Consider the following 21,566-nt stretch of genomic DNA (forward strand, 5'->3'; position numbering starts at 1 on the left):
AGACGCAGGCCTAACAGCAATCAAGCAGTGGCATCAGTTACTAATGAAGGGTTTTATTAAAATTAAATGCTAACTTACAAAACTAATCAAATTGCACTGATGTAATTACAGAAATATATCGTGGGGGAACTGTATCCATTTCTTTCGTAAGAGACTACCATATGGGGGCATTGCTCAAGAACGTACTTTTAGACGAATTTCAGGCTTAAAAACTCCTGTCGAGAAAGTTGCCATGGGGCCTTAAAGATACTAAGAATTGCCCTAAATTCTTCATATTCAATATAAGTATTCAAATGACGATTTATAAATATTCGCTCATGACGCGAGTGATATAAGATTATTCAATTTACTTAACTGTTACTGCAATTTTATACATTTAATTACGTGTATTTTAGCTGCGTGCTACGTGCTTACCTATTCTAAATCACAGGTCACAATTGCAATACCCAGATATTTCTTCTTCCTAATTGTAATTTAAAATCAGCCACATAGCCTAAAGTGTTAATAGTCTTGTGACCTACGTCAATTGTACATTCATATGCAATAATAATAATGTCCCTCTCTCTGTACAGAACAAATTTGGGAACGACATGACGTCACAAATCTGGTGACGTAGTATTTCAGACTTGCAACATGTCGCCTGCTGAAATGACCGTCTTATAACCACTCCCCTCCATTGCATAAATAAAGAACGTAAGCCCGTAATTTCAATTTATGGCTCCCGTAACGTAATTATTTACCAGAAACGAACTATACGAATTATATTTAAAAGCGGTTCTTGTATTGCGTCACTGCAAACAGACCCGGTCACATTTTAGAACACGTTGACCTACGGCCATATTGAGACACCTCACCGTAACAGCGCACTTTCAAGCGTGGAATGGCGAGCAGTTAGAATAACTCGGGTTCACAACTGAAATCAATATTAAATTACATTACCTGTTTCCTCTTCATAGATTTTGATGAACCGGCCAATAACACACGTGCACCCAAGAAAGATATTTCTCAATCCACACCACACACGCCTTCAACTCCAACTTCGTGTTGCGTACAGCACGGACGACAAAAGACGAAGCTACCGCGCATGCTACATGCGCATAACAAATGACTCTCGGCGAGCGCTCTCAGAAATTCAATTGTTTTTCCACAAAGTAGTTCAGCACGTGCAAATATTTTCGGAGGGGAGTTTCCGAGGGCCATTTTATTATTATTATATTTTTATTGCATTCGCTTATTTTCCCTGTGCTGTATCTGTTCTTGGCCTCCTCCTGTCAATGAGTCAGCAATATGACGTCACAAATTACAGTTTTATTTGTCATTTGAAATAGAAATCAAAAATGATTGGTGTAACACCGCTGACAATTTATTTTGAAGCATTAACAATATTATTAATTATAATTCTGAATCCCAGTTCCGTTGCCTCAGAAACACGACTCGAGTGACCTTGACTCTGCGTCGCGAATAATAGTTCCTCCCGTTTTCACCAGAGGACACACTTGTGCTCGGGGTTCATCCTGGAGCCCAGGGGACATCGGAAGACCTCGCTGAACTCCGCCATGTTGGAGAGGGAGCCAATCACACGGAATCTGTTGGGGCTGTGACTGTCCTTCTGCTGCATGGCTTCGAGGCCAGCCAAAGTCTCAGCCCTGCACCACATCTGAAGGAAATCGAAACAGATCGTCAGTTAATCTTCGGTCGTGCTGCAAATCGCATGTAGAACACATCAGTTCAGTTAATTCTAGGCTACGTAAGTCTATAATTGTAGCGAGACTGACAGGAATTGAAAAGCAAATATACTTCTAATTATTTTATTCTCTTTGACGATTCGAAGAAAAATTCTTTTCAAATTAACGTGAAGAAAAACAAATTAAATTTGGTCGGGAGTGTTCATTCAACCCGTTCGTTATCTCAAGATCTGCCAATTTTTTATTCATGGCTGCTGTTTTTGGACCAAAAACATTATCTTAACCGAAATGCAAACAGTCATTATCGATTCTTCCCTTATCACGAGGTTTCGTGCGGTTGATTATAGTCAAGGTTAATCACGCTCACGGAAATCTGAAAATCTAAAATTCTTGAAGCAGAATATTAGCTCATTCGCGTTTGGACATTTTTGTTGACGGGAGCGTCTTGCAAATTAAACTACCCTGGCATTCACTTTTCGGTTCGTACACTCCCCCCCCCCCCCAGGACAAAAAATGCAACACACCCCTGGCGATGCACTCACTCGTCATCCGTGTAAAAAAATTACTCGGTGGGATGCCAGTACTCTACTTTACCGAGGCGTAGCCGATGAAGAATAGCTGGTCAGCCGAGTACTGCTCCAAACCAGGCAGTCTGGGCGGCAAGACCTCCACGCCCCGCCGCGCCTTCAGCCTCCTGAACGCCCTGTAGGCCTCCCTGACGCCGCCGTTGTCCGCGATGTTCTCTCGAAGCGTCCGTTGTCCGTCCACCTGCGGACGAGGGCACATCAGTAAAGTTCAAGGTCACTGGGCTTCGTAGCACAGGACCGTTCGTGCACGTAGGATGCTCACCGTCTTGTTTATCTCGGACACCCTGTAGTTGCTGTACTGCTCCACGAAGCACTGAGCCCGCTCCTCGAACTTGGCGTTCGTCTCGCTACTCCACCAGTCGAACGCCGATCCGAACGCGTCGTACTGCCGGCCTGCACAGCACAGAAGGCCTCGTTTGAAGCGCTCATGGCTGATATTCACGCAATTTGTGTTTTTCTCAAGTCTATTTAGCTTATTGTATAATGAAGGTAGTGAGTGTGGTGGCCTATAAGGTCTCCGAACTTCATAAAATCAGGTTAAGTTATTAGACACGCAACTTAATGCCATGTACCGCCATGTTGTAGTGCCATACAGCGTGGTCTAACAACGAGGCGCACAAAAATTGTGACGTCACTCACCTACGCTGTCGAATCCGTGCGTGATCTCGTGGCCGACGATGGCTCCAATCCTGGCGTAATCCATGGACCTGCAACATGGAGAGTGGAGTCAGAGCCCCGTGGTTTACACGTGACACTCCAGAATTTACACTCCACTTACTTACTTCTGAAATTCCTTTCCGCTGAAGAACGGCATTTCCATCATACCGGCCGGAAACGCTGGAAAACAGAAATCGTTTCGCATTTAGGCAACAGTGAATTTAAACAAAACAGTGGCGCGGCTGGAATAGTTTAAATTAGGAAATAATTTTACATGAGGACGCTGATCCAGTTTTCGACCACGTCAGCCGGTCACCAAAATCAGGTTTTTAATGAAGTAGCCGTCGTCAAAGGGGACGGAAGTGACGCACAAACACTGACGAGCAAATTGCAACCTTTCTGAAAGCGCCCCAGTTCCAACATTCCAAATGGCCACAGCAAAACTGTAACCTTAGAAGGGGCAGAAGGTACAAAAGAGATCGGTACCTAACCTAACCTAACCTAACCTAACCCAACCTAACCTAACCTAACATAACATAACCTAAACTAACCCAACCTAACCTAACCTAACCTAACCCAACCTAACCCAACCTAACCTAACCTAACCTAACCCAACCTAACCTAACCTAACATAACATAACCTAAACTAACCCAACCTAACCTAACCTAACCTAACCCAACCTAACCCAACCTAACATAACATAACCTAAACTAACCCAACCTAACCTAACCTAACCTAACCCAACCTAACCTAACCTAACATAACATAACCTAAACTAACCCAACCTAACCTAACCTAACCTAACCCAACCTAACCTAACCTAACATAACATAACCTAAACTAAACCTAACCTAACCTAAGCTAACGAGTCGATCAAAAGCATCTTACTGATACGGTTGTTGAGGCTGTTGTAGAAGGCGTTCACCACCAGAGGCGACTGTGTCCACCTGTAAACAGACGCAGACCACCTCAATTCTCGCACCACGAGTTACGTACCCTTCTTGATAGCAAATGTGACAGGCAAAAGGAGCGATCCAGGAGGCTCTGCCCCTGTCTGTGGGGCTCCAATGGCACTCGAACAAGTGACTTACTCATTGCGATCCCGCTCCTTGCCCAGCGTTGCCAAATTTGTAGCTTGCATAAACGAGCGAAGACGTACCACGTTGCCAAAATGATCGTCACGATCAACCTCGATCTGCAAGCAGAGACATCTGGTGTCACATGAGTCACCTAAATGCTAGCATTTAAATGTGAGGGGCACGACGGACTCAAGGAAGGAACAGCTGGCGACTGCCAAGGCCAAGAGTGGAACTATAACATTTTCAAAATCCTTCGGAACACCAAATTACCAATACCTTCGCATAGAACTCGTCGAGTTCCGCGCCAGAGTCGCAAAACGTGGGGAATCCCTGTAGTACCAACATTGCTTCAGCCTTCCGGTCAGCTGACTGCCGCGTTACGTTATCCATCCAATCGTTTTCCGTGAGCAGGTCGTGGAACGCGGCCCTCAGGTCGCTCACCATTTCATCTGCCTGGATCAGAAAAGAACGAGACTGTTCAACACCTGTATAATCCACTTGCCACAACTTATTTCCACATGATCCATATTAATGTTATCTTTTAACCTCCTCTGTCATTCAATAAACCCACTAGATTTATAAATAGTAAAGTCAAATTACAAAAAATCTGCAGATAAGAAGTTACACTAGCGCTGTTTGCGGCTAAACAACGTACTTCTCTGAGTATCTGTGGATTCGCCATCTTAGTCTTGTACTGATAGGCCACGGCATGGCTGAAACCCACGTTGGGGTAGTCCTGGACCTTGTGTATACAGTAGAGCCACCTGCCAGGAACAAAGCGAACAGCTGTGAATTGTAATCATTAAAAAAAATACTGTAACAGACGCGTTCCAGGAAGTTCCACGATTACTTCGTAAAGAACGCCTCATACCTGGGATAGTCGTCAGTGACGTATCCTTGTTGCACGTAAAATGTGAACGCGGCGTCTCGCATCTCCCTGCTGCTCTCTGGTGTCAGAAACACTAACAATCGGCTCATCACGTAGTTAACTGCAACAGACGATTAGAGGTATTCACCCGGAGAGAGACTGAGAAAAATCATTAAAACCCCAAGTACAAATAACATTAAAACGCAGAAAAATCCCTCCCTGGGCTAGATGTGACGACCAGTTTCTATGCAACCTTCTTCACGCAGATGTTTTTTTTCCCCTGTACTGACCCAGCACGCGAGGATCAGCGCCCTCTATGAACGTGATGATGCTCGCGAGACTCTTCTCTCCTGCAAGGAAGATCACAGGGTGCTCCGCCCTCACGGCCACCCCAGACTTGCCGAAGGCCCTCTGCAGGAACTCAACCCAGTCCATCTGCAAGACAGGCGAAGTGAGGAGTGGCGACAGAAATCATTCCGCGTGGAGATGCTAACCTAACCTAACCTCTTTCAGTCGCTTAAGAAAGACTGCAAGAAACAGCAGATCAAAGACGTTTCGCTTTTGGCCAATGGCAGTAAAACAGAAGAGACTGTCGGTGTTACATGCGTATTTAGCGTCACGCGGTGATACTGAGGGCGACATTAGACTCACGGACGTGTTCTGCAGCGTCTCCTTAGTCCACTGGTCCAGTCTCCCGATTGTCCAGGCCATGCCCCTGGAATTGATGGTGTTATTCGCTTTCAAAGCCTGAGACGCCTGGAACAGACAGAAATCATCCTGAACCACTACAAACATCGACTGCTGGACCCTCCGTGCAAAGAACGCCCTGTCACTCACCCTCGACAGGCTCTGCATGAAGAGGACGACATCGACCATGTCCTTCTGGACACTCTCGTCGGAGACGTTTGTCTGTAGGTGGTCGCGCAAGAGGGTGGCCATTCTTATGAGGTACTTCGTGAAGGGTAGGTCCTCCACGCCGCCCTCCGCTCTGCTTAGCTCCTGCATGATGTCCGGTTCCTCCACGTTGAAAAGTAGAGGTGAAGGCAGCACCAGTGACGGAGCGTCAAGCTACCCGCGGCAAAAACGAACTGCGTCAGTGCGTCACCCGACTTACATCGAGCGCTGCTCAATTTGCGTCAAATTTTCACGTCATGCGTCCAGCGGTCGAATCTCTTTATCGACTTTATTAATTGGCATTTCACATATTCCGTGGCCGCATAAACGTCGAAGAGTCTGACGCCTACTTGCAAGCCTTGAAGTCCTTAAGAACGTGGCTATGACGACCGTTTGCGAATTATAATACCAGAGGATACAAACGAAAAATAATGAGGCAATCAATTTAGCAGCACAGTCCATTCCTACAGTACGCGACTGTAATCTTGAGACTTGCGAGGAATGCAGGAAGTCCGAAGAGTTAAAGGCAGGCGCCATCTCTCCTCCTTCACCCCGCAAGTCTCAAGATTACAGTCGCCAACTCTATGGTCCGAGGTGTTTTAGCTACTGACAATGAATGACGAGGATTGGGGAGGTGGCTGCTTATTTGAGGACAATAACAGAGTGTTAGGCCAGCCGGGTGCCTTTATAACACAAGTGCCGTGGCAAACTAATCCACTCACACCCTGTGTCTGTGGGGTGGTAAATGATAAAATCTTGTATCGGAGCTCCAGAACACTTCATCTCTTTAAAAGTCAAATATCTGATCTCTTGTTCTGTTAGCGTAATCTGATGAAACTGAAGTGGTTATCGCTATCAGTAACATCTTACCTGCAATCTCTGCTCTCTGACAAGCTTTATCGATTATGCCCAAATGACAGCGTCTTTTTTTTGCGTCAATTACCGAAGTACAGTTCCGCTATAACGAACCGCGCTAATGCGTTCTCCCCGTTATGCAGAGCCAGCACTTACATACACCGCCGTTGTGTTGGCGTTGTCCAGGCTAGCCAAGGAGCTGATGCTGAATATGAAGGGAACGGCGAACTCGGCTACGATGTCACCCATCCTCTGCCAGTCCAGCGGAGTCCAGTCAGAACTGATCACTGGCCAGCCGCCCCACTGCTGCAAAAACTCGAGCACGGGGCGCAGACCTCGTCTGTCCTGCGATTCTGCCAGCCAATCACAGGATGACTGCAATGCTCATCTTAAAATTTATCTTAAAATTGTCTCTACCTCATGCCCTCCTTGGCACAAGATGTCGAGGATAGCAGTGCCTGATGTTTATGGAATCAGATTTATTTTTCTTACAGATACATAAAGCCTTTTATGAAGTCAATAATGTAATTCATAAATATAATTTAAAAATTGAAGCTGATTGACCGACGGGCATTTCAACACTGAACTATACGAGAAATGCCAATAGTAATTTGGACCCATCCATGACCGGCAGACGGAGCTCACAACATTAATGCCCTTGCTAGGTTACCTGTATCCATGCAGGCCGCAAACATTTTCTTAGCTTTGGCGACAGCCACCGGCTCTCCGGGCGCTTCGGGCTCCTTCAAGATATCTGAATGAACATAAGACAAGCGAGGACCCTAATCAAAATGCAATAAAATCACCTAAGAATACGAATACATGTCTAGTCTGGGTAAGAACGAATGTGGAAAATCGAAATATGCTTAATCCTACTCAGGTTGGTTTCTTCGCTAAAAGAAACCTGCTTATTTAAACCTGTTTCTCAAAAAGCAAAACCAAGAAGGATGTGATGTGCTGGGTTTGATGGAGTCCGTGATGACGGAAAGTAATGCATACGGAATTTTGGTTAGGAAACCTCTTGTAAAATTTCCACTTTTACCTCAGACGAGATTTGAAGATAACATTAAAATAGATTCCTGAGAGACAGTTCAAGAAGATGAAAGATGGATTGAACTGGCTCAGATCGTTGAGCAAAGGCGGCGGGGTTTGGTATTGCTGCAACGTCGACAGTACGTTCACTAGTTCCTCAAACATCAAATTGACCTGGGGCAAAGAGACCACACGACGTTTCTAGTGCGTGGCATGGAAAGTATCAAATGCTCGTCTTAGAGGAAACTAACCCTGACATTAAGTGCATCTTACCCAGGAACTGCTTAATCTCTGAAGGCCACACAATCTTATCTGTGATTGTTCGCTGAAGGGCCTACTATCGCACGACAAATAACGCGATCTAAGAGGTTTGACAGCGTTGATTTTCTGGTGCAGGAAGCTTGAATGCCCCTTATCGCCAGCAACTGGCCACTCTGCTCTGCCAATTAACCATATAAAGCCCAGTGGTAATCATACGTACCACCTACTTTAATATACTCTGTATTTCGCCCACAGAGAGTATTTATTACCACGTGCGACTCTCAGAATAAACAGCGTTAACCAGTCGATCTTCGTAATGGTGAAGTGTTGTGTTTTCTTAGCGGTACGGGCTGAATACTTAATGTTTTACACAGACGGGCTCCGGCTTTAAAAGTTCAAAAATCTCCCACGCCGGATTGCAAGCGACCCGTTAAATTGTCTTCCGCTGATACGAACCTCTGGAGCGGTTGTCCGTGGCTTCTTGCAGGATCTGGAAGTTGTCCCACAGCAGTTTTCCCTCGGGAATCACGTGGCTCTCCGCAAAATGGCCGCATGCGAACGTGTAGAAGTCGTCGCATGGATCCGTTCTGTTATCCAGACTGCTAAGAACGCCGTCCGCTGCGACAGGTTAGCTAAGTGGTAACCAGGTGTCTTTAATCAACAATTTCGTGGTTTTGCTCAGGCCCTCTAAGAGACTGTCTATATAGTGCCCGAACACTTTTCATATCTAGTAAGATTTCGGATTTTTTTTCCCTGTTGTATCTGTCTTATCTCGCGATAGATTTATTTTCCAAAGTTAAGATTCATTTGCTGGAAGGTAAATTTTTCTTTCAAAAGTTAGCAATTCTGCAAACACTTTATTTGTGGTTCTATTGCCCCCAGTGCAAATTTTAAAATTTTCCTTGATGATTAGCAGCTGTATGAAAATTCTTAGATTTTATCCTGTGTTCGTGTCCTATAAGAGCATCGCAAACTTTGCCTAGGATCAGAGCGTAAGGCCGTACCTGCCTGCTGACAGCTCAGTGTTAGGCACTTGGCGTCCAGCTGTATGACGGCGGCACCCGGCGTCACCCCAGCCACTGCTGCCAACAAACATATTCTGAAACTAAAAGCGGGATCAGAAGTTGAAAGAAAATACGTATAGTAAGAGTTGATACAGTTTTCGCCTGAAACAAAAGTACAACGCGAACAACACGTCTATCAATCACTCTGTAATAAAACATAGTTCTCACAAACTACTCAATCGATTTAGATTAAATTTTTGAAGTATGTTTCTCCGGAAAGCTGATATTCTTCACGGCGTTAGAACGTAGAAAAATAATATAGTAAAAAAATTAAACGCACGTTTGCGCCCTCTTTCTGACAGTGATAAGGGAAAGTTCTCAAATCGCATCGAAATTCGAACCAGCCTCTTTCGTGAACTGAACCTCATCTTACGTTGAAGACATGCGCCTATGCTGTTGCGTGCATCGACTGCGATTCCCGTCTTCATGGACGTTGCTATGACAACGCTTGCAAATTAGGCCTATAGTATTCCGTTCCCTAGAAAATTCAAAAATCGCGTGTGTTCCGGTCCGAATTACAATTCTCTAGCCTCCCTTACTTCGATGTCTGCGGTTTGCAAGTTCTGAGTCTAAGAAAATATTAAGGCAGCGAGTTTTAAGGGACGATTCTCGTTGCCTGTTGATCGTAGGGTCGACAGACCATCTACACAAAAAAGTTTTCATCCTAAATAGTTTCAATGTTCATTAACACTCCACCACATGCATCGTCTAACAGATAACTAATAGATATAACCGCTAATTTATATTTGTACATCAAAACATTTAAAGAGAAGCACCTTAAGATGACCAGTCAAGGTCGAAACATGTAGCGGATTCGTAATAAACATTGAAACACAAAATGTGTAGACGAACTGCCAACTTGACGATATCTGAGTATCACAAATTGCTTTGATATTGATGAAGAACGTAATATATAATAATTGTGATGAAAATGTCAGTAAAATCCTGTCCTTCCTTCCACTACGCTGTATCTTATCAAAGCACAGAATTTTCATTGTCGTCTTTCCGTTCCACCCAAATTACTACCCGTCAGGCCAAGATGCTTTAAGTTCGTCGTCACACGGTTTTTGGTCTGGGATATTTCATGCTCAACAGTTGGCATTTGTCTGTCTTCTTCGTTGTGAACCTGAAGTACACAATTTCCCTCTTACAATGCACACTGATGTGTGCTTAAAGCTGATAATTATTTTAATATAACAATGGCTCTTTTACAAATTCTGCTTAAACTATCACATTCCTTGCCTGTAATGAAGGGGTTTAGTATCGAAAAACATGGTTTTATCAATTCCTGAAACCTTTATGACACTCGTCACAGTTTAAAAAATGTCCCAAGGTTTATCTATACGATTTTTAATGTCCCATTGGTATATGCTCATTGTTTGTTGCTGATACAAGTCTGCTATCTTATACAGACTTACATTTTTCCCGCTCAGTCTTCATTGTTTCGCTAGAATTCCTATTAGATTAGTCGTCGAATACGCTTTTAAAAACCTGGAGAAACTGTGAACGAAATTCGTGACGGAAAAAAATCAGATTTTACAAGTGACCAATAATTTACAATCAGATTTGTGTAAAGCAATAATTACTTTATGTGATGAGCAGTTCTTTAGGAACGCCTTCTTGTGTGATAAACCTCTTTTCTACAGCCAACATGACCTTTACTCACGACTATATAAGGAGTTTTCTAAGTCTAGTTTCCCTCGTAACATAGGGACTGCACTCAGAAACTACAAAGGGTATGAGAAAATCACGGAAAAGGAGACCTGAAACACAGCCCGTTTACTGTACAAAGCACGCCACGGACAAAATACCTGGTCAGAATTATGGTTGCTCTCGAGTGCCCTCGATTGTCTGCAGTATTCGACAACGAAACCTAACCTAACAAATCAAATGTCTGCCGTCCGTTTAGGGTTACAACAAACTTACTTCGAGCGAGCGAAAGAAAGAGATTGTTTGTCTACGTACCTGATCATCTTCTCTCCGCAGTATCAGAGCAAACTGACCGGTGCAGCGCACGAAACCTCTGCAGATACCGAACGAGTGGCCAGAGATTGTGGCGGTTTGCAAACTGCAAGTCGCGACCCCCTCACTCTATCCTTGTACCAGAACAAGAGACGTTGGGCGTTAGAGCGGCACAAACACGATCAAGAAATTCACTGCTAAGTGACCAGGATGTCAGTCCGAAACCACGCAATCCGACAGGCCACTGCCCTAAATCATTTTGATATTCCTTCGCGTCTATTTTTTTGGTAAACCTTCTTATAACGCTGTCGCCATTAATACCAAATAGATATACGTACTTTTCAAACTTTTTAAAGTTTTCTGTACGCTCCTAAGTTTATTACGTAGACCGTCTTCAAGACTTGGAAAAATTTGGAGGTCTTGTAAAAAAAAGTCTGTGGAATTTTCGACCAACTGAGCGACTGACAGCTTCTGAACGAAGACGTCAATTAGTTATTGCTGTCACTTTCAGAATCAAGGGATGTCTGGTAAAAAAGATACTAATATCGAGAGAATTCCGTCAGAGGCAGCCATTATTTTACGAGTGTCTAGGCTGAATCAAGATTTACAACTGCAGAACTGATCATCGCATCTTCGGTTTGTTTTTGTTTTTGTTTTCTGTTGCGTCCTGTGCGAATGTATTACACCAAAGATTATAGTTGTTAAGTCAGTTGGATCCTTTCAACAACGTGGGCCACGTTAGAGTAAACACAATACTTTTCCGTGGTATTTTCATTAAGATCATTAAAGTTTTACGTGTGCTGTGTCTTAATTCTACGTTTTTACTACAGGTTTGAGATTTTGTCTTCGTCGTTAACATTAATCAATGGCGTTACGTGAGTTAACCTCAACACTAATTGTCAGTAAACCACTTGAATGCGATGGACCCTAAGGCCAACCACTTCTACCACAGAACGCATTTGTCACGTGGATTCATCGGGGAGTCTGGGGCGCAGTTCCACGCGTCGGCGAACTCTTTCATGTTAGACAGGGGCTTGTTGACGCGGTCCCGATGCGAACTGTGGTCATCGAGTGAGAACTCTTCGCCTGAGTGGCACCACAGCTGCAACCAACGTGACAAGCACATCCATTATCCTTTCGTGCGATGCAACACATCACACAGCAATGAAATTAGTCAAGACTCATCCAGAAACAGGCGTGGGGGATGGGCGTGTAGCACGCAGGGGTGAGAAATTCTTACAAAATTGCGGATTGGAAAGCGTGAGCAATGATACCAACTGTTGCATATCCGATGAAAAACATCTGGTCAGGGGTGAAGCTCGGCAGACGTGGTAACGTTGCATTGACGCCGCCCGCACGCGACCAGGCCCTCTTGAAGGCTCTGAACGCCTTCCGCACTCCGCCGTTGTCGGCGATGTCTTCCCCCAGCGTGTCCTGAAAGCGACGCAATACGATTCTCTTTTGTTCGCAGCCAAAAACCAATCAGATTAAGACAAATACGCGTCTGCATTACGGAAAATTACCTAATTGAGTGGTATTTAATTACGACTCTATGAATTCGTCCGCTTCTCGTCCTCGTTTCTGTCTTCGCAAATTACGCGCCCTAATAAGATCGGAACAAACTTTCCAGCGGCCTGTTCCTTACTTCGACTGACAGCGCACACCCCACCAAAGACCTCAGAAGTCCTCACATCTGCCTATTCTACTACAAAAACTCGCGTCTTAACAAGTAGGAAGACCTCGCGAAAGATTATCGCCGAGATGTTCACAGGAGTGGATGCTTGTTTTTACGTAAAACATAGACGAAGTGTCAGAACCACTTACGAGGAGGAAGTGGCTCTTCAACCCGTACTGTCTCCTGAAGCAATGGGCTCTCTTGAAGAAGAACCACTGCATACGGTAGCTCCACTGATTCTTCGTTTCTCCGTTTCCGTCATAAAGGCGACCTGCATCACAAGATGCAAATGCATTGCCACTGGAGCCTTACAAAGTAACAGGCCTGCGGATTGTGGCTTTTCCTTTCAGATTAATTTACACAGCAAATGAACCACACTCAAACATTTAAATGGCTGAGATCAAAAATAATTAATACCATCATCGTCGAATCCGTGCGTGATCTCGTGGCCGACGACGGAACCAAGACGACCGTAGTCCAGCGCCCTGCAAACAGAAGATCGCTTTAAGCGACGGATTCGCAAGTCAAAGAATGCGAATGCGCCCACTGCTTGATTTTGCGCAGAAACGCGCTTCAAAGATTCTGCTAAGAAGGTGTTTTTAACATCTCTGCTTTCGAAATTAGAAATTAAGCCTAATAAAGAATGATGTTACCCATTCTCAGACGTGACTGACATCTATACGCGACATCGGAAACTTTTATCGTAGTCGTTATCTCGATCTCGGTGACGTAATCGATATCAACTTTTCCGAGTAGGATTCGATTGAATGGGATTTTTTTTAAACTTCACTTCACGTACAAGAGGACGCTTTCCTTCGCGCGAGAGCGTCGTCTCCCCGCTGCTCGCGACGACTTCCGGCTTCCTCTGCCTCGCGCCTTCTTTACGCGTTTCTTCTTGCCCGAGAGACTGCAACAGAAATACGAACCTCTGAAGCGTTTTAGCAAACGATCTTGTCAGAAAGAAACAACCTCCCTCGGGAGTATCGTTCAAGAACAGCCAACCAAAGAGCAATCTTACCGCGGTCTGTTGTCCTGTCCCGTGTAGAACGGATGCTGCATCATGCCGGCAGGCAGCGCTGAAATCGCAAATTACATTATTAAAAATTGCGCACAATAAATATTGGCGGTGACTTGCGCATAAAATTTGACATTTTTATTTTTTGAAAGTCTGAAAGTCGTAATCTGATACACGTCCCTTTAATATTGCATCTTGTCAGCGTGCAGATACGAGAATAATATTAAAGCGAATCTTAAGGTTTACTTACTGATGCTATTAGCACGCAACTCATAGAGCGCATTCACGAGAAACGGTGAATAATTCCACCTGCAAAACAACAAAGCGACTTTGTTAGAGAATTTTGATTACAAACAGAAACACAGAAAAAGCACTTCAGTATTTAAAGTTATTGTTCACTTAATTTCTTACGTAACAGAGGCTGAGATCAAGTGACTCACTTAAACTGAGGGTCTTCCTTCTTATCCAGCGTTGCCAAGTTCGATGCATACAAGAATGAACGCATCCTCGCGACGTTGCCGAAATGGTCGTCATGGTGGATGACGAGCTGCGCAGGCGCAAAACAATTTCTTCCGTTAGCATTTTTAATCTTGCAAAACGAATGATATTTATTTTGACTGCCTTAGAGCAAAGGCCGTCTGACGCCTCACCTTGTCGTAGAACCGGTCCAGGGCGGAGGCGTTGGAGTACCAGCGAGGGAATCCCGCCAGAACGGTCATGGCGTCCATTTTGTCCGTGACCAGGCGCCTCGTCTCTTCGTCGATCCAGTCAGTTTGGTCCAGGAGCTCCTCGCTCGCCACCTGCAGGTCTTCCAATAGCTGCATCACCTGAATCACGATTATCAGACAAACAAGACCCTCTCGTACTGCTGTCAACTTTGTACTCATTCCAGCTTTTACGCAGAGCGCGCCACCACGCAGCGACACTCCCATTAAACTCGCCGTCGTTGCTATGCCGCTGCGCAAAAGGTGTGGTGTATTCGGATCGTTTGCTGCTGTTCGTGAAACATTTGACAGTGCGTCTTCTGACAACGAAACCCCGAATACGAAAAGGCAACAGAATTTCGGGTCATACTAAGCATTTGCAACATTTTGTGAGCATTTTCAGCATCCGCTGTAAAGCGGTTCTGTACGTTCTTCATAAAAACAAAATCTTAAGAAAAAGAACTCGTCTTTTTATTATGAAGTCACTGAAACTTACGAATGCCTTTGTAGTTAGGGTTGTACTTTAATTTCCACAGCCTTGTAATTCTAGCAGGTAAACAAGCTTTATAGGAAGGCTCTGTAAAACAAAACACACTCACCCGGCGCGTGTTTTCAGGGCGGAAGTTGTCTTTCACGTAATCTAGAATCATCGCCGCTCCAAGGCCAGTGTTGGGGTAATCGAGAACTTTGTTGATACAGGAGTGCCAACTACGACAACAAAACATCAATATACAATGACACGGGGTAAATCGGCGACGATGGGAGAACCTGAAATGCCCTCCAACACCTGCTCGCTAACAGATTAAATTATGAAGATTTCTGTCTTCTGGGTTATTGCGCTGTGTAGTCTGGTCGATGTTAACCAACGTTTCAGAGGTCATACTGCCTCCGTCATCAGGGCCCTGATGACGGAGGCAGTATGACCTCTGAAACGTTGGTTAACATCGACCAGACTACACAGCGCAATAACCCAGAAGACGGATATCTTCATACTCATCGCCCTGATGACGGAGGCAGTATGACCTCTGAAACGTTGGTTAACATCGACCAGACTACACAGCGCAATAACCCAGAAGACGGATATCTTCATACTCATCGCCCTGATGACGGAGGCAGTATGACCTCTGAAACGTTGGTTAACATCGACCAGACTACACAGCGCAATAACCCAGAAGACGGATATCTTCATACTCATCGCCCTGATGACGGAGGCAGTATGACCTCTGAAACGTTGGTTAACATCGACCAGACTACACAGCGCAATAACCCAGAAGACGGATATCTTCATACTCATCGCCCTGATGACGGAGGCAGTATGACCTCTGAAACGTTGGTTAACATCGACCAGACTACACAGCGCAATAACCCAGAAGACGGATATCTTCATACTCATCGCCCTGATGACGGAGGCAGTATGACCTCTGAAACGTTGGTTAACATCGACCAGACTACACAGCGCAATAACCCAGAAGACAGAAATCTTCATATTCACCGCTGTGAGAACCTCAAGTCTTACAGATTAAATTATATCATCTTGTTTTTATTCCGGCGTTACCAAAGTCGGGCTTATTAACAAATGATCTCTTTACCTGGGATAGTTGTCTGTAATCAACTGCAACTTTCGATACAATCGAATCAAGAAGCCACGCATGCGCTCTGTTGTCTCCGGAGCCAAATGCATCACCAAGTGGCTAACAATGTAGTTGGCTGTTGACAAAATTGCGTTACAAATTAACATTGTTTGTTAACATCTGCGAAGGAGTCTATGCCAATAATAATTAATATAAAACTGAGACACTGTCTTCTTTTAAAAATATAAACAGTTTCTATACACCCCACGACTATTTTCTCTTCTCGCATTACTTTTCATTTCAGCACGACGAAGTGGACACGAAGCCCCCTGCAGTCGACAAGAAGCACGAGCCTTCGGTTTCTTACCTAGCAGCCTACTGCTCGAGTTTCCGAACAGCTGAAGGATGTACTTGACGTAGATGCCGCCTACGTACACCAGGTGCTCTGACGTCAGATTGACACCCGAATTCCTGAACACGGTCTGGAGGAAGTCCAGCCAGTCCATCTGCAAGACACGACACGTGTAAAAAGACACGTGTGCTACCTGAAAGGCGCTGAGTCTCAGTTCGGGTGAGAGCCCGACGGAACTCACCTGGCCGTTGTGGCTGTCCAGAGAGCTGGTCGGAACAATGCCGCTGCCTGACGGGGCCTGTAACCCTAAAATCGTTGATATCACCTGCGCGAAAAATGCGAAAAGTCAGTGAATTTTCTCGATATTCGGAAAAATTTCAATTTTTTTTTTTTCAAACCCTGTTCTTTGAAAGTTGCGTTAGAATTCTGGGCACACTCTTTCATTTTGCGAGGAACAAACTGGAAACGAAGTCATTTTAAAGACAAGTCACCTGCATTTTCCCTGCCAAGTCCACGACATCGAGTAGCTCTCTCTTGATGCGCCGCTTGTGCGCATGCGTCGCACCCACGTGATCACGTAGTTCCAATGCCACGTCCGTCAGATAGCGCACAATGTCGTCTTTGTTGTTAGGAAACGCCAAGATGTCTACAGCGCCTTCTCGTTGCCTAGGCGACCGACGGAGAGCGACGGGCATTATCATACTGGGTGCGTTCAGCTGCAAACAGGGCAATTATGCCACCTGCCTAAGCTCATCCGGCGTCAAAGGGAATTTACGAGTAACGTAAATCAAAATTGTCTTTAAATATCTGCCTGCGTAATTTTCTACTCTGTTAGAATCAGTAGTTTTAATTTAAGGCGTTGAAATCGACTCTATCAGGAGCAATTTGCCTGGTTCTAGCATCATATTTGGTTTTCAAAGTGGTTTCCTACCGAATATTCTTTACATATTTATTGTTTAACCCATCCTGGGCACATTCTCTGCGCAATACAGTTCCTCCGCCACTGAACAACTGTAATAATAATAATAATAATTTAATTCTTTCATTGGTATTATGTCAAAACACGCTTATCGCTTGTTTTTTTTAAAAAAAATGTGAAATATTTATCGATCACACTGAGATAAGTAGGAAAGGTTTTTTTTACAAATTATTCTTTCTTTCTGGAGGAGACAACATTCACAATCTCTCGAGGAGACGAATGAAACTATTAAGTCAGTTCTCAGAAACGGAACGCGGAAAGTGAGTGCAAAAATTATTACGACTGGTTGAGTCAGTGTTGCTCAACCAGGTGATACGTCGCTTACTGTTTCACAACGCACAAATAGAAATGAAATGAAATTCCATGATGCATTCTTAATCGTTTATCTATGCCCCTACGAGTCGAACAAAAAGATTATCCTTGTCTCGTTCAAATCGATTAACAGATAATTTATAAAATAAATAGCACGTCACTGTGTCTGAAGGCCTCCGAACGCCAAGATGTCTGTACAAAGTATAACGCTGAAAACAAGGCACGTGGCTAGATCTGCATATGCATTAAACGTCACTTAAGACTGGCTGAGAACAGAACTCCCATGTAGAAAGATACAACGATAACATTAATACGTATAATGAGTTTAATTTTCCCCAAAATTTAAAAATTCCCGTATTTAGTCAGCAGGTTTATTTTTTGTTTAACTTCAAATCCATTGTAACTTGAGAGTTATTGGTCTTCCGTCTTTTACAGCAGAGAAACTACATTCCGGCATTGTCCACCCGGAGGACAACTTTCTGTCGAATCTCCATGGAAACAGGGGGCAGGTACGCGAACGTCGTTAGACATTTACTCACGTGGATGACGTTCAGTGACGTGTTTGAGGGATGGGGTTTGACAGTGACTTCGAAAAAGATGGGAACCCCATATTGCGCCATCAGGCGAGCCACGTGACCCCACGTAACACTGCCGTTCCAGCTGTCTGATATGAGGGGCCAGCCACCGAGGTTCTTGATCATCCGAAGCAGAGGACGAAGCCCGCGTTGCTGTCGGGTCTCTGTGAGGGCGGAAATTAGCAAACGGCGACAGTGAGCCAACTTAACGTATTACCAGAAAAAAAAAATACGGTAACAAAATTCGAAGCGAAATGATACAAAGGTAGTCAGAAATTTGATTTTTTTTCTGAGGAGAACTGTGTCCACAGGCGGAGAAACTCACATCCCACATTCAAAATTGTTATAAAAAGCAAATATTTCTTGACAAAGAATAATAAGCGGTAATAAGTTGTTGGATTTCTCACTATTGCAATGACTCTGCTAAAATTGTTCCAAGTTCCGTGTGCAGTAAAATGTATTTTGTCGCAGAAACAAACTCTGTGAGCAAGATAAGCGAAAGATTTTTTTAAGCGTGCCTTCGCGTGTTTAGAGAAGTCACCCCAACTTATGTGCACGTTACCATCGTCCATACAAGCAGCGTACATGGTCTTGGCTTTCGTCAGGGCCCCGGAGTCGGTGCGTTTCTTCGGCGATGACAGAATTGCTGCAGAGACAAAGGACAACGCGTTAACCAAACTTGAGGCAGAAGGCAGCACGTTACTTTACCGACACGCCAACGGTGTCGATAAAGATAGGGAATTTCTCATACGAAAAGTAAGTGAACGATTGTCAGACACGACAATTTGCTATTCTGCGATAAAAAAAAAATATCACCATCTTCAACCATGAAAATGAAGGGACTGTGTTCCTCTGAAACGTTGGTGTTGTGTACCTACAAGTCCACGTGGCGTTACAACGCAGAAGACCAACATCGACATGCCAATCCCTCGGAGCCGAAGCTAGTCTAAATATTATTTAAGAATTCAGTTCGTACCGCAAAGAAAACTCGACACGCGAAGGTTTCTTTTAAAAAAAGTCGTGAGACAAATACACCTTAGGTACGGATGGAATGACGATTAAATAAAGAAGTTTCTGCTCAAAATGTCGCAGTTGCCGGCTACGTACCTCTGACTGCATGATCAGTGGCGTTATTCGCTATTTCGAACGGTCCCCAGCTCAAGGAGTCGTTAACCGTAAAGCTGGAAGTTCTGAATTTTCCACAAGAAAATTCGTAGAAATCTGTGCATGGGTCCTCGTTCGGTTTCAGACAATTCCGCAAGTACCGAGCTGCAAGCACACAAATTTCGTCATGAGACGTGAACACGGGCGTAGTTCGCATTTCACGAGCTGAAATTGTAACACCAAGAGCCCGTTTCTGACACAGACGAGGACTGAGATCACAATCGAGGCCCATCGCCTGGAAGACGACATCAAACAATGCGACCCGGAGATCGTCAAGACCAAAACTTACCTTCTTTCTTGCACTGGTTAGTGAGGCATGGCTTGCTACAGCTCGCTACTGCAGCCAGAGTCGTAACCAGGAGCACGACGGTTCGAGACCTGCGCACAAAAGCACTTGGCGTTCACTCACAAAATGATTCTGTCATATTAGAGACATTTTCGCCAAACTCAGACGTCAGCCTAGCTACGTCGACGACAGAATCGTGTCATCAATTGGAAAATGAAATATCCCGGCAACGATGCCATCGACAGACTCGATCCTGATCGATATATCGACAGACTCGATCCTGATCGATATATCGACAGACTCGATCCTGATCGATATATCGACAGACTCGATTCTGATCGATATATCGACAGACTTTCTACATTCGATTCTTCACATTCTTCCTGTTAAAGGAGACAGTTCGTGTTACTTTGAAACGGTAAAGTAGGATCAGTTCAAATTGTGCATCCCTGAGAGGGCAATCGATCAAACTGATAGGCAGAGTGTTGATAACGCAGGGCCCCGACTTCGCTGGCAAAGTACGCTGAGCTTCTAAGAAACAAAGGTGGACTTACAATTGCCATTTATCCCGTCAGCCCGATAATCACGTCACCCCATTCATACACTTTTATTTCTCAAAGTGGCAGTCACACGGACATCTTGGACCAAAAGCACTTTATAACTTCATGCCATAATAAATTCCCTGACAAGTGCAACCGTGACTTAATTGTATTCTTTGTATTTGCCTCGCAATGGTTCAGATTTTAAAGCTGCCGTCATCAAGTAGAACAGATGTTCTGTCATTTAAACGACACCTGACTCTTAATTACAATTACAAATTCGTGTACAAGAAAAATACTGCGCTGCTCTCAAAATTTTCGGAACGACACTGAATACAAGTCTGATAAATAAAATGGCCGACACAGCTGCGTCTAGAGGATTCGAGGCCCTTCACAGTTCTGAAAATAAAACTTCGTAGAGAACCAAAATTACTCTTAAAGAATAACATCTAAAAGCCGTCGGATGTACACTTCCGACGACACGAACGACAAAAGTCGTTTAGTAAACACTTTTTCCCTCTGAACTTCTCTCATGGTCCACAGAAGCGATAAATGAAATCTCTTCCGCTTTTCCCCCAATTGTTCAACTGTTTGTCCATCTCTGGTAACCACGGAAATGCAGAGACAAAGGAAGAAGTTTGAGGATGCGAGAGAACTCCGCCTTCTGTCTCATTACCTCATTCCTGGCGACGTGATGACAACTGCAGACAGCGCCACACTGTCGTCCAAGCGGCTGATACTGAATCCCGATTCTCAGATAAACCGATTTCAAGAACACTTGCACCTCGAGACGCGACGCGACACACTTTTGGCACCAAACTACAAACACCTCTCATACAAGAAGATGCCACAAGACTTTACGAAACCCTCTGAACACGTGGTGCGCGGAAGATTAGGGCTGGTGGCGTCTAACAACTTTGGGCGACTGAGCACTTAGTATCAAAGAGAGGAGAAAATAAGATTTGAGATTCTGTAGCAGCCACCTTCTTCCAGAAACGTTTCCATTTTACGAGCCAATGGCCAAAATGTCTTGTCTTCACTTCACGATTTCTGACAGGACCATCTCCTTCTTGATACACTTCTCAAAACGAAACCCGCGTATGGAGACACTAAACCTCAGCACGTGGAAAGTTGTTTTTATTAAATGCAAAACTTTATTTATTTAGAATAAGAATCTTCAGGAATCGTGAATGAACTGCAACAAATCTTTTAATCAAATTATCGCTTGTGCTTATTAAATTGCAAGGAACGATTAAAAGATTTCTGTCTTCTGGGTGACGGAGTCAGTATGACCTCTGAAACGTTGGTAAACATCGACCAGACTACACAGCGCAACAACCCAGAAGACAGAAATCTTCATACTCATCGCCCTGATGATGGAGGCAGTATGACCTCTGAAACGTTGGCAAACATCGACCAGACTACACAGCGCAACAACCCAGAAGACAG

General features: G+C 44.4%; 2 protein-coding genes across 2 annotated transcripts; both read right to left on the minus strand.

The window, feature by feature from the left end:
- Positions 1-1,288: 1,288 nt before the first annotated feature.
- LOC110832391 (neprilysin-1-like) lies at positions 1,289-11,592 on the minus strand. The gene is made up of 18 exons (XM_087356332.1): positions 10,949-11,592; positions 8,924-9,024; positions 8,376-8,537; positions 7,297-7,380; positions 6,783-6,979; positions 5,715-5,945; positions 5,529-5,633; positions 5,168-5,312; positions 4,881-4,998; positions 4,665-4,773; positions 4,286-4,462; positions 4,022-4,125; positions 3,819-3,877; positions 3,055-3,109; positions 2,912-2,979; positions 2,535-2,665; positions 2,280-2,453; positions 1,289-1,657 (listed from the first exon to the last, which is right to left on the minus strand). The coding sequence occupies exons 1-18, from the start codon at positions 10,954-10,956 to the stop codon at positions 1,481-1,483; spliced, it is 2,205 nt and encodes a 734-aa protein (XP_087212458.1). The 5' UTR covers positions 10,957-11,592; the 3' UTR covers positions 1,289-1,480.
- A 136-nt stretch (positions 11,593-11,728) lies between these two features.
- LOC110832056 (neprilysin-1) lies at positions 11,729-21,148 on the minus strand. Its single transcript, XM_087356331.1, has 19 exons — positions 20,794-21,148; positions 19,582-19,670; positions 19,236-19,397; positions 18,691-18,774; positions 18,093-18,292; positions 16,754-16,978; positions 16,504-16,587; positions 16,278-16,416; positions 15,929-16,046; positions 14,939-15,047; positions 14,286-14,462; positions 14,076-14,182; positions 13,886-13,944; positions 13,639-13,696; positions 13,420-13,527; positions 13,038-13,105; positions 12,770-12,891; positions 12,224-12,379; positions 11,729-12,047 (listed from the first exon to the last, which is right to left on the minus strand). Exons 1-19 carry the CDS (start codon positions 20,796-20,798, stop codon positions 11,889-11,891), a joined length of 2,229 nt encoding a protein of 742 aa, XP_087212457.1. The 5' UTR covers positions 20,799-21,148; the 3' UTR covers positions 11,729-11,888.
- Positions 21,149-21,566: the final 418 nt, after the last annotated feature.

The sequence above is a fragment of the Zootermopsis nevadensis genome, unplaced genomic scaffold (genome assembly GCF_977971745.1).
Source record: "Zootermopsis nevadensis isolate Lab colony 2312 unplaced genomic scaffold, Znev_1.0 Znev_ptg000027l, whole genome shotgun sequence".
Classification (NCBI taxonomy): domain Eukaryota; kingdom Metazoa; phylum Arthropoda; class Insecta; order Blattodea; family Termopsidae; genus Zootermopsis; species Zootermopsis nevadensis.